Below are 17,191 nucleotides of genomic sequence, written 5' to 3'. Positions count from 1 at the left end.
AAGCACCAGGAAGCAATTGTAGCAGCGAAAAAGCTTTTGTGAGAGGACAGTCTGCTTGTTCATTTCGATGTTAAGAAGCCTATGAAGTTGTTTTGTGATGCCTCAGCCTATGGGGTGGGAGCATGCTTAGTCCACGTAATGTCCAATGGACAAGAAAAACCCATAGCATATGCTTCACACACCTTGACAGCAGCTGAACGAAATTATGCTCAGATCGAGCGAGAGGTGTTAGCCATTATACTCAAAGTACGTAGATTCCATCAATACTTGTATGGCCGTAGCTTTACACTGGTCACCGACCATCGCCCACTTAATATTGGGTGAGAAAGAAGGAATCCCACCACTTGCAGCTGCACGAATACAACGCTGGGTGTTGGTGTTAAGTGCTCATCAGTATCAAATCCAGCACACCACAGGTAAACAGAATTACTTGGCAGACCTTCACTCCCACCTACCCAGCCCTAATGAAAATTGTGATAGAGCTACATGTTGTGGTGACAGACCAGCTTCCAGTGGAGGCCTCCCAAATTGCAAAAGCCACAGAGCGTGATATAGTGCTTTGGGCACTGTTCTCAAAGCTGTACAGCATGTGGGTTGGCCAGCAAAACGGCATACTTCCATCCTTCCCTACTTCAACAGGTGCAGTGACCTCTCTGTAGTGGACGGTTGTCTTCTTTGAGGCAGTAGAGTAGTCATTCCTTAAGTTTTTTACACATCATTACTAGAAGAACTCCACACAAATCATTTAGGAATTAGTCGTATGAAATCCTTAGCCAGAAGCTACATATGGTGGCCTCAACTAAATTCTGCAATTGAAGACATAGCCCGCAATTGTACCCAGTGTGCTCTGGTAGCTGCAGCACCACCTTTAGCTCCAGCTCATCCTTGGCTAGTTCCTAAGGGTCCTTGGGAACGGGTACATGTTGATCACGCACAGTGGAATAAAACATTGTTTTGGTGGCTGTAGGTGCCTTTTCAAAATGGCCAGAAGTATTTGTAGTTACTTCAACCTCAGCTGCCCAAACAGCTGATAAACTCAGAGTTATGTTTGCCACACATGGACTCCCATTAACATTAGTATCTGATAATGGTCCTCCCTTCTCTTCCACAGAATCCCACCACTTTGTATCAAGAAATGGAATCAACCATCGCAGGGTACCACCATACCATCCATCCTCAAAAGGATTAGTGGAAAACATGGTAAAAACAGTGAAGCAAGCACTGAATAAAGCAAGCAAAGGAAACTCTATTGAAACAAAGATTCAAAGTTTTTAGCCAGCTATAGAAACACCCCCCACTCAGTGACCGGCTGCACACCAGCAGAAATCCTCCTGGAGAGGGCACCAAGAACACGTCTATCCCTTGTTCATCCTTGTATAGCTCAGCGAATGTCTATTGTGGCTGAAGAACGAGTTGGAAATCAATCTCCTCGAACATTTGTTGATGGCCAGGCAGTGTATGTTTGTGACTTACGTCCCTGTGTGTCTGGTAAATGGGCTTCTGCAAACATTGTGTGAAAACTTGGGCCACTAACATATGAAGTGAGCATCAATGGTTATCTCAGACAAGCCAATGTAGACCATTTGAGGCCCTGACCAGAGACTCAGCCTGCTAAACCAGATAGCGACACACCTCCTAGCGATGGGGTTGGCACTGACCAGTACCTAGCCCGCACTCCTCTGGTGATAGTTGAAGATAGTTCAGACATTGATGAACAGCCAGATGCGGTTACGAACTCTACACCAGAACCAGTCAGGAGTCCACAACACAATCGTCAGCCACCCTGTAGGTTAATAGAGGAACTTCCTTAATTTGACAGACTTATCATGCTATGCACACACACAGAGTAATGACTAATTTTCTTCTCATTTTTTTAAAAAATTCGGTTTTGTTTTTGTTAGGCTATGTATTAATTTTTTCTTAGGGGGGAGGAGTGTTGTATATATATATAGACATGTGATTCTGTACGCATGCGTAGCGTGTATGTGTTGTACATCTATTAGAATGCATCACGTTTTGTAGACTTGTACCGAGTATACAACAAGACTAAGTATGTAATGTGTCAATAGAAAACCACATTTTATTAACATAACTCTTGAAAGACAGGATGGCCGAGTGGTCTAAGGCGCTGGTTTTAGGCACCAGTCACTTTGGTGGCGTGGGTTCGAATCCCACTCCTGTCAAAACTTTCTTTTTTGGAGTTTTAGCTAGAATGGATTTCCACACTTTGGGACAGGATACCACATCACAACTTGGGACCAAGCAACCATCCTTATAGTAACGTGTCCTGATTTCAAGGGCACAAATGTGTGTACACAGCTACAAACAGAACCATGTACAAGTGTCATTATCTAGGTGATAAGATGCCATTTTTGAGGGGTTACATTACAATGTATACATTACCATAGTGAAGTGTGGCTGGTTACAATCACTGGAGACACTGGTTACCATGTCAACTGATGGATCACCATCAACACACACTTCCCCCACCTAATAACACACAACCACTAGGTGTTAGTACACACCATGTATTATACTGTACCATGGAATGGCCTGAGTATAACAACACTCCACTAGTGGATAGTACTACCATCATGGAAACACCCTGAGAAATATACACATGATTAATATGCCCACACAGGTATTGATATATCTACATCATATATTGTTATGGAAACAGGTATTGACATTAATACCTTTTCCATATTGACATTATGGAAAAGGTGTGTCCATTACAAGGTAACAGAAAGCTTGACTTACATATTGCAATAGCTGTGCATAGACCAGGTCAATTTTTGAAGCTACAAAATTATAACCGTCAATGCATACAAAGTAAAACTTGGGTCCTCTGTAGTTGCCTCAACATCATTGATCTTACATGTAAATATAAAAGCAGATGTTCTTTTGTAAACAATTTTATTTGTTTAGTTTGTTCTAACAGAACATACACTTGTTTACACATGTAACTAGTATAGTACTACTCTAACTATATATTCACTGTAGTCTTATAGCATTTAGGTACAGTAAGGTCCCAAATCTGGACACTTGTATATGTAACTTTCAATAGTTACCAGAATACACATAGCTAGATGATGTACTTATGGTATGCAGTAGCCATAATGTACAGAGTCTCTACCTTAACTGGTACAGCATGACTGGCTGATATGTCATGCATCATCCCAAACTGTACACTGTGGTCATCTCTTACTGAACATTCTAACAACCTACATCACATAGCATTATGTTGGTACTGAGGGTGTCATTGGACTGACCGGAGCTGTTTGTCTACAGGGAATAACATGGCTAAGTATTTCTGACCACAAATGTCTTCTGTGAAGAACACTTGTGTGCTGTCCTGCCTAGTGACTGATCTGTGGAAAGAAAACAATAGTTTATCTAGCATACATACTCACTATTATATATATAGATGTACATACTACACACAACACTACACTACTACACACATACGTACATGTTCACATGAACACATGCACTACACACAAACATATACACCAACACACACCTGGTCAGAGAGACATTAGTTTCTTCCCAGACCAGCTTCAAACAAGATTTGGGTAGTAGTAAATAATGTAATGACAGTTCTTCACTATAATCAGTAGACCATGAAGAACCTGATGACTGGAAGGTGTGAGCATATGGGGACAGTGTGACCGGGGACAAGGACCTGCACAAGGACAACACAATCATATACACATATGTAGTTTAAATATAGCCAACAGGGTGCACATGTAGTAAAGTGATGGCAGAGAAGAGGTAAAAAGGTAGCAAGAATAAATTAATTATGAGGGTTCTCACCAATCTGTGAAGCACACTCAACGTGCATGGCATAGGAGGGTCAGAATATAACCAGTTCACTTATGGGATCAAATATCCTAACTAACTTGTCACTCAATAAAACAGCCTCCAGGGGTCACTTGTCTACAATGTCACTTAACAAGGTCCACAGGTAAACAGAAAACAGAAAACAGAAAACAGATATCCATATTAGCCATTAACAACCTCTATATTGAAACTAATATACTTTATACATACATGCACATACAACAGTCACTAATTTCACATGCTGATTAAGATGTACTATATCAGCTCACTTAGTGCGTGGAGTAATGCCAGTTACTTGGTGGGCACTAGATGGAGGTGGCATCACTGGTTTGTGGGGTGATGGTCGTGGTGGCTGACGTGTTGACAACAAAACAGCAGCTGCTCCAAATGGTGACTCCCTCTGTGCCATGCAGTGGGGAGAGTCCCTGAATACAAAAAAATACTACTGCTTATAATGCTCACATATGCATTGCATACAGATTAACAAACATACGTACTAGTATCTATCCAATGTATAAATTAAACAATAGTGTAGCATATATAAGAGTCTTTAAAATGGACATTTACATTTGTAGTTTACGTATATTATGCAAATATGTACTAAACAGTGTATAGAATCTTCACATCCATGTGTACATTGTATATAAACATTTCATTTGCAGTAGCATAAAGACACACACACACAACACACCTCCTTGATAAGGGGTTTCCCTTCTGGTGATGATGCTCAGCAGGTGTCAGGTGTAATGGATAGGGCAGGGAGGGAGAAGAGAGGAATTTCCCTGGGTCTGACAAATTCAGGATGGGCGGGGCACAACCACTGGAGTTAACAATGGAATTCTTCACAGGTGGAATATCCTGTAACAACAATAGGTTTGAAAAAGTTAATATGTTAGGTACACATGTAATTCCATGCATTATAAACCACAACACAGCAAGCAAACTTGGACAGCAAAATAGGTTATGGTTTAGAAGATACACATGTACAATGAACACACTGGCAGGCACAGTTCTAGAAGGGTTTTATTGGTTTCCAGAAACCAGTCAGCTATTTAAAATAAAATAAAATTTGAGATCAATCTACTCTAGTAGAACAGTCAGAGTAATAAAATCATAAAGAGATTACTTATTGTATAATGTAAACCTCATAAATTATCATATCATCAAAAAGATTCAAAGCATTAGCAAAGTTCATTAAAATGCTAATTATTTTTAGAGGCACTTAACATGTTTGAAGAAGTTGTACAAGTAATTTTGGATGCAAAGACCCGGAATAGTAAGATTCAACTGTTAAACAATGTTGTGGGATGATTTTTACCCACTGCTAGCTACCACATGATCATGCATGCTGCATCAGAGTTGAACCAAATGTCTGGATCTACTGCATCAGTTGACTATGGCGATAACTTTGCATGGAGAAAGCAGGTGCTCTTCTGCTTTGGAGTTGGAACTGGCCTGAAAATTTTCTCAAACCATCCCTGTACACTGAGTTTCAGTTTGGTGACAAACCACGATTTAGTACCATCACAAATATGAGTGCATAAGTAATACACAACAAACAGTACAGTAGTATTGCTTAGTAGGGTTCTATCTAAAATGAGTGGTGCCCCTTAAAATGCTTCAGTTAAAAAAAAAAAATCATAGAAATATTGTGATGAAATCACCTTTATGGAATCATCTTAGTGCATCTAACATCATTTAAGAAAATAAAATTGCAAAGGTGTTAATTTTCTGTATTGACACTTTCCTCGGGGAAACGTAGCTACAAAACTATTTGAAGTGCTTAAGTTACTGTAAGAGGGGCAGATATGTGTAACTGCACTCTAACAATCACATGGAACCACACCCTTAAACAATCAAGGGTTACAGCAGTAAATAGTAGTGAAACAAGAGATAATGATGGTAGCTAGGTGGGACAATCCTATACATTGGTGGTATATTACCACCATCTGTTCAATGCCAAAATAGGGATTTTCCCACATAGCTACCATCATTCATATTACCTTGTTACTTTTTATCACTCTACTTCATTTGTAAAATTAATTGATGTAAACATTTTTGTATTAACAAAGCTATGATATCTGTGACTGCTTTATTAGAGTACCTCAATCTAACAACACAATGGATTACGGGGTGTGGTTCAATGCAGTGTCTTACTTTCTACGGTAAACCTGCAGCTGATTGCAACTAGATCATTAGGATGTGTGGTCATGTAGCTCTAATCATTAAGTGCATGTTGGTGTGTTAACTTCATTTTTATTGACAAAGACACACATAGTTCAAACATACTATACCTGATCAGTGGCAGGTCTCATACTCCACACAGTGTGTCTACCTGATATGACATCACAACACACCACCAGGGATGGATCACATGAGCTGTGAACCACAATCATATGAGGATCACACTGGTACCCTAACACACTCTGGTCACTTGATCCTGTTGGGTATATGTACACGCAAGACATAACAACAGCAACAAATACAAGCAAGGGACATAACCATACAAGACTGTATTTACTACAAATCTATTTATAGGTATAATACAAAATCATAAACACATCTGATTTCAAACTCACATACACTTGTGTTTAAGCTACATAATCTACACTCAATGCTCAGGTAATGATTAATTCACTGAACACTGATAAGAATGTTTGATATCACAGTTTGATCACAAGTTTCTCATAAAAAATCAAACAGATAAACTTTGAAGTTGTTTATAGACAGCAAAAATAAATTTCAAAGTCCTCACAAAAATTCTTTAGCAACAAATGACCACCAAAGCACCTGTGTCAATTAGTGGATGTGCTTTAAATAAATACTACAGGAAGGTTTCTCTGATAGAAACAATATAGGAGCTATGTAGATACAGTAATACACACAAGTTGCCTCTGTAGTGTAGTAGTTGTCATGTGAGTCTAACACACTCACGGTCCCTAGTTCAATCCAAGCAGAGACACTGTAAAAGTTGTTTATGAAGGTTTTTTTTTTTTTTTTTTAACTTCTACTTTTTTACTGCAAGAATATATAACATGTATTGGCCAATAATTCAACTTCTGTATAGTTAAAAATTCCTACCCAGTCCATTGACAGATATACAGTAAAGGCCTACATTGACAAATTATTAACAGATTTTAGAAACTGTCAACATACACATATAGTAAGTACACGTGCATGTTTTACATTAAGCTAAAATTGCAACAACAAACAAGTTTTACAGGCTATAAAAGCAGATTACCGGTGGACGGATAGCGGCACACAATCGGTGACATATCATCCAGGGGGTGTAGTAGAGTAAACATCACAGGTAATCCCTCCTCCATTATGGACTGATTGCCATTAGCAACATGAGGTGTGGTAGTAACAGTGCGCTCTATTAGCAGCCCACCATCCATTGGCCATACTGCCTCAACCTGAACAAGAAAGATTGTTAAACTTGTACACAAAATGTGTGTATGTACGTAAACAAATAGATATAATTAAGGCATACACAATCTAGCTAAGCAAAGATTGCTTTAATTACAAGCTTTAATTTCCTTACCAATACATGCAATACATTAATGCTAGTTTCATGTATATAGCCACGAAGTTTATCGATTACAAAAGGAGCAGGCATTTGTAATCTCTAATCGACAAGTTCGATGTGTAAAAGAAGAGTCTGGCTCTGTGAGACAAGCAATAGTGCCATAAACACACACACACACACACACATACGGCTGGTGCACACATACACATCGCAGACAAACTGTACACTCACAGGGAATAATAGTGGGACAGTGAACACTTCTCCAGTAGCTGCAAACAATTGTATCACATCTTGACACAGTACACAGTAACAGTGTAGCTTGTTGGGAACACCTGTGGGAGAATTATATTTGCAACAGACAATAACTTTGTGTGCAGTTTATTATTCTTACAGGCAAACACCATAGAGTGGTTAAGGGCAGACCCATGTATTTATTAACACTAAGCTATAGAAAGATACTTACACAACATTGTTAATGGTGTGTGCAGGATCTAGCCTCCACTGATTTCCAGTGTAGGTCTCAGTAGACTTAAGTGACTGCTTTATTAGAGTATTTCAATTATTCTGCCCTCATAATTTATGTTCGTACACTAATTGGTAGAAAACATCCGAGAATCAGCTGGAAGGCCTGAAGTTTTAAGCAATCCTTCTAGTATCCACCATTATGTATACATGTGCTTAAGCAAGCAATGTGTAGCTACATTATACCAAGAGTACTCTTGATTATACTAACACAACTAATCACACACATCCTACCATTATTTCCCTCACACTTGGTGACATCATAGAAGTAGCAGTAAAATGACTTGATCACTTCACTGTCACTAGTGTACACCCTCTGTGGTTGTCTTGACCACACCTCATCATCTGCTGATCCTCCATACTGCACTGTGTACTATGATATGATCATAGAACAAATTATCATACATATTATGGTACTATCTTGGAGATGTTACTTACCATCCACATGTATATTGCTAGGCAACAGTACGCAAGCACATTATATGCAAACATGTGCTGTAAACACATGTTGAATGAGTAACATTACACAATGTGCCATAAAAAAAAATAGTACATGCAATTAGGTCTCAACAAAGCTCACAAAGTGTACATGCACCTGTCGCACTACCTTTTGGAGACTGCACCATTTTGGAAAGCAAACAAAACTTAAGTCTACATGATACCTCAGGTGCACAAAGCTAAAGCCAACAAGCAGCATAACGGAGCAGAAAAACTGCGCAATAAAACATGACAGCACATAACTATGCAGTCAGAACCAACACTAACTCTCGGATTTATATAAATGCAATTGGTATAGCTATCTGTACCAGCATCGAACAACTATGCAGCATTTGTGCGCAAGCGCAAAACAAAATTTTACACCGAGGTGAATGCATGCAACCCTACAAGTTTGAAGTACATATTATATCACAAACACATATTACCTTATTGCTAGGTGGCTCTTTCCTGTCGAAACATTGGCGTACCAGCTTTGCTTGAATCATCAGGGCGCCAGTTTCTAAACACTGCACACCAAAACAACTAAAAACTTTAATTGACGCGCACCATTTATTGGAACGTACAACATTTTCATCCTGGACATTTTATAATTTGCAGTAGTGCTACAGATGTCGCACGCCAAGAAAGCGAAGAAAGCCAAAGATGAACGGAGTTATTCGAACCCTCACTTGGATGACCCCATGGCTCGTGTTACTGCAACACCAGCTGGTGACTATAAGGTATGATGGCTTTTGATATGTAGTATTAGTGTGTAACAGTGTGGTCCAGTAGTGATCCTACTTGACCTCAAGTGGGTGCTCTACTGTACTTGTGGTCAGTGGATGAGGTCAATTTAAATGCAGACAATGGTCAAGCTCTTTCAGCAGCTATATATCTGTGACAGATTTGTAGCAAGGATAAATGAAATTGACTAAAAGTTGAAGTCAACATCTAAAGTGTGATCTTTGACTAACTGGCCATTACATATGTTAGCGGGCTCTTGGCTTTGTACTGCTATCTTTAGCAAGGATGAAGGAGTCATTGAACTTATGAAGGCCTGTGTAATTGGTTAACAATTATATTAAATATAGATATATGAATGGAACATAATTTGCAATAATCATAAAAGTTTCCCTAATCTGCCATGTCCAGTAATTGCAGTCTATATGTTCACCAATTTCTATATTGTACAGGTTCCAGCAGAGTTGAGGGCTCAGTTGGTGAGCACCATCAAAGGGAAGGTACCACTAATAGACCAAGTGTATGGTAGTCCTAGTGGTAAATGTGATGAGAGTGTGTACACTGGATATGCTGGTTAGTATGTATAGCCATAGTGGTAGGAAATAAATTACTGCATATTATGCATTTGTGGGTGGCCAAATCGACAATTAAGACGACCCTATTATACCATGATTTTTTTTGTATAGAATATGTACACCTTGGGACCAATCTCATTTTGCTGGCCAATTTATAAACTAAGAGGTACCGCTGGTCTTTTAAGCATCTGGATTATGTAGATGTTCTCATTTTTGGAATGTCCACACTTCCACTGATTCTACATCATTGTCTTCCTCAGGTGTGGCATATCTACACCTTCACTTAGCCATTAACATGAAGGATGAGTCTCCTTATGGGACTAAGAAACATTTGGAACGTGCATCATCTATCCTTGAAGAGTTATGCAAGCATCCATCCTCTCGACGTCTCACATTTCTGTGTGGAGCTGCTGGTCCCTTAGCATTAAATGCTGCTGTTCAGTCTCAGCTGGAGCAGGATGATAAGGCCAAGAAGATGGTCATGGACCTAAAGAATTTGTTTCCTATTATAAAAGCTGAGCCTTCTATGCCCAGTGAATTGCTGTATGGTCATGTTGGATATCTGTATGCCTTGTTGTTTGTGAATAAGTACATCCCTGGTGCTGTTGAAGAGTCTATGATCAGGGAGGTGTGTGCGTGTGCGTGTGCGTGCATGTGTGTAAATTAGATTGTTACCTTAATGCAGTGTGTTATGTGTGTCACATCACCCTTTTTGTTACGTTATAGTTGGTTCAACTAGTGGTGTCAGTTGGTCAGGCTAACCGACTGTATGAGTTCCATTCTCCACTGATGTACAGTTGGCACAACAGTTATTATGTTGGAGCTGCCCATGGGCTAGCCGGGATCATGACTCTCTTAATGATGGTACAACACTAGTATACACGTTTGTGTTCATTGTGTCATCTTGTGCTTGCTATGTGGAATACGGTGAATATTATATAATTATATAACACTCTCAGTCCTAGAATTCTAGAAAAAACTGATACTGTGATTGCTGGTTAGAATAATGTTTTTTTTGTTTTTGTTTTTTTTGTAAAGGATACATTCATACATAGACACTTGCATATGCTGCATGTTACACCTGGACTATCGAAGTATCGGTTAAATCTCATAAGGCTGCAACAGTCGGTTGATTTCTACGAGTATCGACCAATTGCTGTAATAGAGTAGTTGTATTTGTGTACTGTTTTGTTAACTCCTTGAAATGTTACATTTTCAAGTATCTGGACACTTGGTAATAGTCCCAAATTATCCTTTAGCATGTAAACTGACCAGGATACCTTTAATAAGCAGAACACTTTTGGTTGGTCCCAAGGTGTCCTTAATACACAGATTTTTCTGTAATGCTATAATTTATTGTATGTGTAATAAGGAAATGGAACAAGCTAGGAGCAAGTGTGCTTTATCTACAAATGTAGTACTCTATTTACCTCTCCAAGAGGTAGTGCTGAGTGTATGTGTTTATACTTGCAAATTGTAATTTCTTAATTATAACAAGAGTTCATAATATATATATATATATATATATATATATATATATATATATCGAGGATACATATATCGAGGAGAGTGTCCTACTCATCTACCCCTGTAGAAGGGCATACCGTGAAGTTATTATGATGTAACGAAAAGATGTTGTGGTTTGTGACATACTAGCAGCCATAAAAGTGCAAGAATTGTTAGCACTCGCAACATTCAGGATAGCCATATTCGCGAATGGCCTCGCAAGAAATGCCTACGAAGCAGTATTAACCCATGAAGGAACGATTGTAGATCAGTGAGAGACGCTTAGAGCTGGAGTTAATTTGGTTGCTAGCGACATTGTTAGGCATGCGTTCAATTGATACCATGTTCAACTAATGACATCATTAATTATACAAAGAAAAGCGGGCGAACTCAGGAGTGCTACGTCATAACTTCACGATATGCCCTTCTGCAGGGGTATATGAGAGTAGGACACTCTCCTCAGTATATATATATATATATTATGAACTCTTGATTATACATATTAACTAAGTTGTGTTACAGTTTGGCACTTTAAAGTTATTCGTTATACATGCTTGCAGCCAAGCCAACAGCAAAGTGATTGTTCTATTAGAATATTTAGTAATGTGTGGTCAACTAATTTATTTTACTAATCTGCATACATATAGGGTGGTTCTCAATAGAGATCATATGTAACTAGGTCTGGGAAAACCGGTCTTATCGCTCATGTCAGCAGATTTGATTTTTTACCATTAACACAAAGCTACATGAATAAACTATCAAATTGCATTACCAAAATCAGTTAGACTTTTAAAAAGGCCGGTTTTCCCAGACTGGATCACATATGTGATATTCCCTGATATTTCAGGCTAATGTTAGTGGTTTGAAGGATCAGATGGATCTGGTGAAGATGTGTGTTGACTTTGTGGACTCCATACAGTTCCCATCCGGGAACTATCCCTCCTCACTTGGTCGTGATGTTGACCGACTAATCCACTGGTGTCATGGTGCTCCTGGGGTGATCTATATGTTGACCACAGCTTATGAGGTATTGTGTGGCATACATTACTATTGTTCTTATTTTCTTTGTACAGTGTTACTGTCACCATTTCCTGCTGTGTCTGTTTTATTACACTCTCTGTTATGTAGTGTTTAATCATGATTGCTTGTATTGTTATATATTATTATTATCAAAATTTGTGTATTGTGTTCACATGTGATACTGTATGTTACTGAATACTCTTTTTTTAGTAGTATGACCTACAATGCTTGAACTTGCCACCTATGTAGTTTAGTCTCACTTAATCACTCCATAATACACACACTATTACCTACTGGTTTACTGTTGACAAAATCATTGGGTGCAATAGATTTAGTTTTACACTGGCTCTATGTTTCTTTATGGCATTTGTTACTGTGTTTTGATATCCTGCTAATTAATGTATATTAAGTGTGTTCATATACCTTCATTAAGACATTTGGTGACAACAAGTACTTGGAAAAGGCCAAACAATGTGGAGAGGTGATATGGGAGAGAGGACTGCTACTAAAAGGGTTTGGAATATGTCATGGAGTGTCTGGGAATGCTTATGCCTTTCTGAAGCTCTACCAATTGACTAAACACCCAGCTTACTTGTATAGAGCATGCAAGGTGTGTGTCTTACATGTGTATATGTGATTATGTGTGGTACCATACAGTATCATGGTACCATAATAATAGTATAGTTCCCCTGAAGAATGCTGCCATTACAAACCATTATAGAAATATCATATGCAGTAAGAAGTACCTTTACGGAAGAGTCTTCGTGCATCTAACAGTAAATCGGATGGCTGCAGGTTCGAGGCCACCTAGGTCCAGTCATGGATTTTTTCTCCTTTCTCCAACTTTTCAAACACACCTTAAGTAGCTAGAGTCTTAGAGCAGGCTGTAGGACCAGGTGTCCTACAGACCTTCAGCACTTGTGCTGTAAAGCATTAATAAATAAAAATAAAAATAAAATCCAGTATTAAAAACACTGGCTTGCAAGGAATTTTGAAAGTAGTTGTCAAAATTTGAGTTTTGGTATGCCAGCCAGCCTGGCCACAGCTGCAAGACTAGAGACTAAATGAAGCAGACATGGCCACCACTTCATGCCACAATAACAACTCACTTATAACATGGGCCTTTTATGGTTCTGACAAGTATTTTCCCTTTGTAGTTTGACTTTTCAATTACATGGTTGTCTTTTCTCCATGCAAGGAAACCATACTAAGACATTATTGACACTTTCCTTTGAGGAGCATATTTAGATGCCACAAAACTATTTCGCTACTGTAGGAGGAAATAGATTGGATTGCTACTGAGCTGCACTTAGAGCACAGAGACCATGCCCTGTAGGGATCTAGGTGTAGTTTTGCTGGCAACCATGCCCCTTAGTCTAATGCGTAGCTCACTTTCACTGACACTCTAATAAAGCAGTCACCGTAATACAACAAACACTAGTGCAATTAAGAAATGAAGTACAGTCAAAGGTGATGGTATTAGAACATAGCTATACATGTGTGCTACTTTGGCAGTGAACAGATGATGGTAAAATCCCACTTTAGGGATTTTCCCACATAACTATATCATTTTATTTCACTTTACATCAGAGAATGCTTACTACAGGCAGTGTTATAGGTCACTTGTGTCCATGCAAAGTATAAATTTGTCCGGACAAGTTTGGACATTTTGTCCGGGCACTTAAGAATTCTTATCAGGAGCACTGAATGTATGTTGTATACCACAAGTAAAAGTCATAGTAACGAAGTTTTAAGTCATCAGGATGCAAAGGAATACCAGTGCATCTGGGAGAGTAACGTATTTAAGATTTGTGCATTTGTATACCTCTAAACAGAAATAGCCTGTGAAATATCCCTTGGTGTGGGACATCGTCCATACCAAGTTTAATTCCAGCCATTTTTTGAGATATATGCCTTTAAAAATAATATCATTTTTTTTCTTCATCTGTTAAATTTCTTTTGCACCACTTAACAAAAGTAACTTGCACAAGCCTTGTTAGTTTCCTTTCAGATTTGGAGAGTATAAAAAGCATGTTATAGTCTGCAGAGTAAACCTCTGACAGAAAGATTGGTATGTAGATAGGCTGACCATCACAGTACAGACCTTTTGTGATTTGAAAGTACTGAGAGTATTAACTAAGGAGATATAAAGCAAAAACCAAACATGTGAAGTAGAGTCGGGCGATATACCAGTGTTGTTAGTAATCTGTGATATTTAGGTTATATTGGTTTTGATATTGCCTGTTTGTTTTGTTTTTTTAATACTGTCTGGGCATTATGGCCTCCCTGTGGGGTTGTTTCATCCCATATTTAGAAGGTAACCAGACATGTGACAAGGGAGTGTATAAACAGTGGAATGGACTACTGGAATGGTAGAATACTGGAATGGTGGAATGGAATTTTTTAAAGTTCAATATAATTTTTTACATCCAAATAAGTACAACTCCTCCCCTTATGTAAGCAAATAAATAGGATTTCTCTCAAAGTCAGCTCTTTTAGCATATTTTTCCTCACCACAACACTTGTATGACTTATAACTCAATACTTTATTAATTGTCTGAAACTGTGGTTCAGTTCAGTGTGCAACATGACACTGCCACAATGAAGTTTGGCTTAAATTTTGTTCTGACGTAATTACTGACTTTACATCATTACATTGGTAAACTTTGTCTATGGTGAGGTGAATTATGCTAAATAAGCTGACTTCAAGGGGAATCCTATTTATTTGCTTACATAAGGGGAGAAGTTGTACTTATTTTGATGTAAAAAATGATATTGAACTTTTAAAAAAATTCATTCCACCATTCCAGTATTCCACCATTCCAGTAGTCCATTCCACTGTTTATACACTCCCATGTGACAATGTTTGTAGGCAGGTGGTGATGTAGCCAGCTAACCAAACTATGTAAACAAGTTTGTTTATGGTAATTTGTACCTGAGGCTTGCTGAGCTACCATGGGTATTTGGTGGTTTTGTTGAGGTAAATGGCAGTTACTCTAATACCAATGGCTTTTATTACCATGATATTTTTTTGGTAATACCGTGATATTTTAGTAATAACATGATACTTTTTATGGCAGGTATACCGTGGGCCATTCTTCAATGCCACCCAGCACTAATGTGAAGCAAATGCTATTGAAATACTCTAATAGAACAGTCACCAATAAGTAAACCAAGTTGATGCTGTGCTACTTCTAAAAACCAGGTGCCATACAGCTAGCCCATCTGGTATGTATGCATACTACATACTATGCTATTATTTATTTTAGCTACTAGCTTTTTGTTTTGTAATAATATGTCAAATTTTGGATTTATATTCATGAAATGCTTTATAATTCTCCAACTACATTTGCCAAAGAAACACTAATATACAAGCAGCTTTAAACAGCATATTACACACAGAAATATCTTCGCAAGAATTTTATAGTTTGCCTGGCGTGTTTTTTCCCACAAATTCTCTCAACAAAGTCTTGAGGCTGCTGTTCATTTTCATTACATATATAGGAGACATGCCCACTTTCAAGTGGTAGTATGTTGCTATGGTTGTTAAATGCCTGAAAAGTGAAAATCCTTATGGGAAGGTTCACAAAGTTTTTGGAAAATTACTACACCAGTATTTTGAACTGGAAGCCAAATTCGAGCCAATGCTTACTTGTGTGAAAGTATAATACCAGGTTTAATTTAGCCTTTATTTTTATCATTTAATGGTTTTGGTCACGTACTATGCTGCCACACACATACACGCACGCACGCACACATTTATATGAAAACAATATCAGGAAACCACCCATGCATCTATGTACAACTGGCCTTTGGCTGGCTGTGGGTACTCGCCTAGTTAAAAAAAATGTGCACGAAACAAGTTGAAGAAAACTGCTTAGCAGGAACCTCCACACCTATATATGCCGAAGCCCTTTATCACTTTCTAACTTCTAGCACCAGAATGGTAAAGTTTTATAATTTCATAAAGTTATTACTCATTTAAACAATATAATAAAAGATTTGCACCCGATGTACTCACTCTATATTACAAGCACTACAATGAGTCCAGATATGTCACTAGACTAACCAATGATATATTAGATGGATAACTTCAGCATGCTGCCAAGAATTGGAGGATTACTATAAGAACAAATTCTCCAAATATAATTGTACTAGTAGCTACGTAGTTTAGTGTATATTTTCATGAACCTGCTACATGCATACGTGTATACTATAGTTTGCAGAGTGGTGTTTAACTGGACCAAAACCACCCAGGGACCCAGACAGTCCATACTCCATGTTTGAAGGTATGCAGTACATGGTATCTGTGTACTATTTTATCTACACTTTTTTTCTACCTGTAGGGTTGGCAGGAACTGTCTACTTCTTCTGTGATCTTCTTACACCTGAACAAGCTGGTTTCCCTGCTTTTGAGCTACCATCTGTCAAATAAAACATGTCTTGTCCTTTGGAATTTTTGTATGAATGCTGTTGTGTTGTACGTAGATAATTCTGTAATACATGAATTTACATAGTAGTAACCGTACACTTTTCTAGTGTGGTAGATTTGTGGTTTATCTTTTGGCTTCTATATATCATATAGTACAGTAATACTATATATAGTGATCATGAAGGTTTGGGCTTTTCTGGCCAAAATTATCACCTAAAACCAGCTGTACAATACCTCTGGCACATTGACAGTATTGGTTACGTATAACCAAGCCCAAAAGCAGTATACCTATAACACTTCCAAAAGTTGCTACGAATTTTTTTTTTTGTAAAGTGGAATTTTCTACTGACTGACTAACTATTGCCTTCAAACAAGTGTAATATAATAACGGCTAAGTATACGGGCTTCTTTTTTTACTGTTTGATGTCGCTTCAGCCTGACTGGTGCCTTTTGGCATATCACAGTACATACAAAGCATCACAGTACATACAAAGCATACATCATGGACTTACCTCCTTTGTCTCCCATTTGTTTTTGCTGACAGCA

The 17,191-nt window shown here is 38.2% G+C and overlaps 2 protein-coding genes and 1 non-coding gene across 3 annotated transcripts in view; 2 read left to right on the top strand and 1 right to left on the bottom strand.

Moving 5' to 3' along the window:
* LOC136249278 (anaphase-promoting complex subunit 1-like) overlaps nucleotides 1-8,926 on the bottom strand; it is a 68,096-nt gene extending 59,170 nt beyond the window's left edge. Inside the window, exons 1-12 of the mRNA XM_066041237.1 lie at nucleotides 8,818-8,926; nucleotides 8,129-8,267; nucleotides 7,604-7,704; nucleotides 7,085-7,259; nucleotides 6,138-6,283; nucleotides 4,535-4,701; nucleotides 4,113-4,268; nucleotides 3,524-3,685; nucleotides 3,273-3,371; nucleotides 3,137-3,224; nucleotides 2,543-2,605; nucleotides 2,404-2,490 (exon numbers count right to left, since the gene is read on the bottom strand). Coding sequence (XP_065897309.1) covers nucleotides 2,404-2,490; nucleotides 2,543-2,605; nucleotides 3,137-3,224; nucleotides 3,273-3,371; nucleotides 3,524-3,685; nucleotides 4,113-4,268; nucleotides 4,535-4,701; nucleotides 6,138-6,283; nucleotides 7,085-7,259; nucleotides 7,604-7,704; nucleotides 8,129-8,267; nucleotides 8,818-8,877 — 1,443 coding nt within the window. The 5' untranslated portion in view covers nucleotides 8,878-8,926. The remainder of the gene's footprint in view (nucleotides 1-2,403; nucleotides 2,491-2,542; nucleotides 2,606-3,136; nucleotides 3,225-3,272; nucleotides 3,372-3,523; nucleotides 3,686-4,112; nucleotides 4,269-4,534; nucleotides 4,702-6,137; nucleotides 6,284-7,084; nucleotides 7,260-7,603; nucleotides 7,705-8,128; nucleotides 8,268-8,817) is intronic.
* Trnal-uag (transfer RNA leucine (anticodon UAG)) lies at nucleotides 2,102-2,183 on the top strand. The gene has a single exon. It is a non-coding gene; the product is annotated as a tRNA-Leu (tRNA).
* On the top strand, nucleotides 8,910-16,766 carry LOC136249281 (glutathione S-transferase LANCL1-like). The gene is made up of 8 exons (XM_066041240.1): nucleotides 8,910-9,111; nucleotides 9,565-9,685; nucleotides 9,948-10,315; nucleotides 10,414-10,551; nucleotides 12,041-12,220; nucleotides 12,647-12,823; nucleotides 16,433-16,502; nucleotides 16,560-16,766. Exons 1-8 carry the CDS (start codon nucleotides 9,001-9,003, stop codon nucleotides 16,646-16,648), a joined length of 1,254 nt encoding a protein of 417 aa, XP_065897312.1. The 5' UTR covers nucleotides 8,910-9,000; the 3' UTR covers nucleotides 16,649-16,766.
* The last annotated feature ends 425 nt before the right edge of the window (nucleotides 16,767-17,191 follow it).

This window comes from Dysidea avara, chromosome 3 (assembly GCF_963678975.1).
Source record: "Dysidea avara chromosome 3, odDysAvar1.4, whole genome shotgun sequence".
Lineage (NCBI taxonomy): Eukaryota > Metazoa > Porifera > Demospongiae > Dictyoceratida > Dysideidae > Dysidea > Dysidea avara.
The sequence above is the reverse complement of the archived record's forward strand: the minus strand, read 5'-3'. Positions and strand labels throughout refer to the sequence as shown.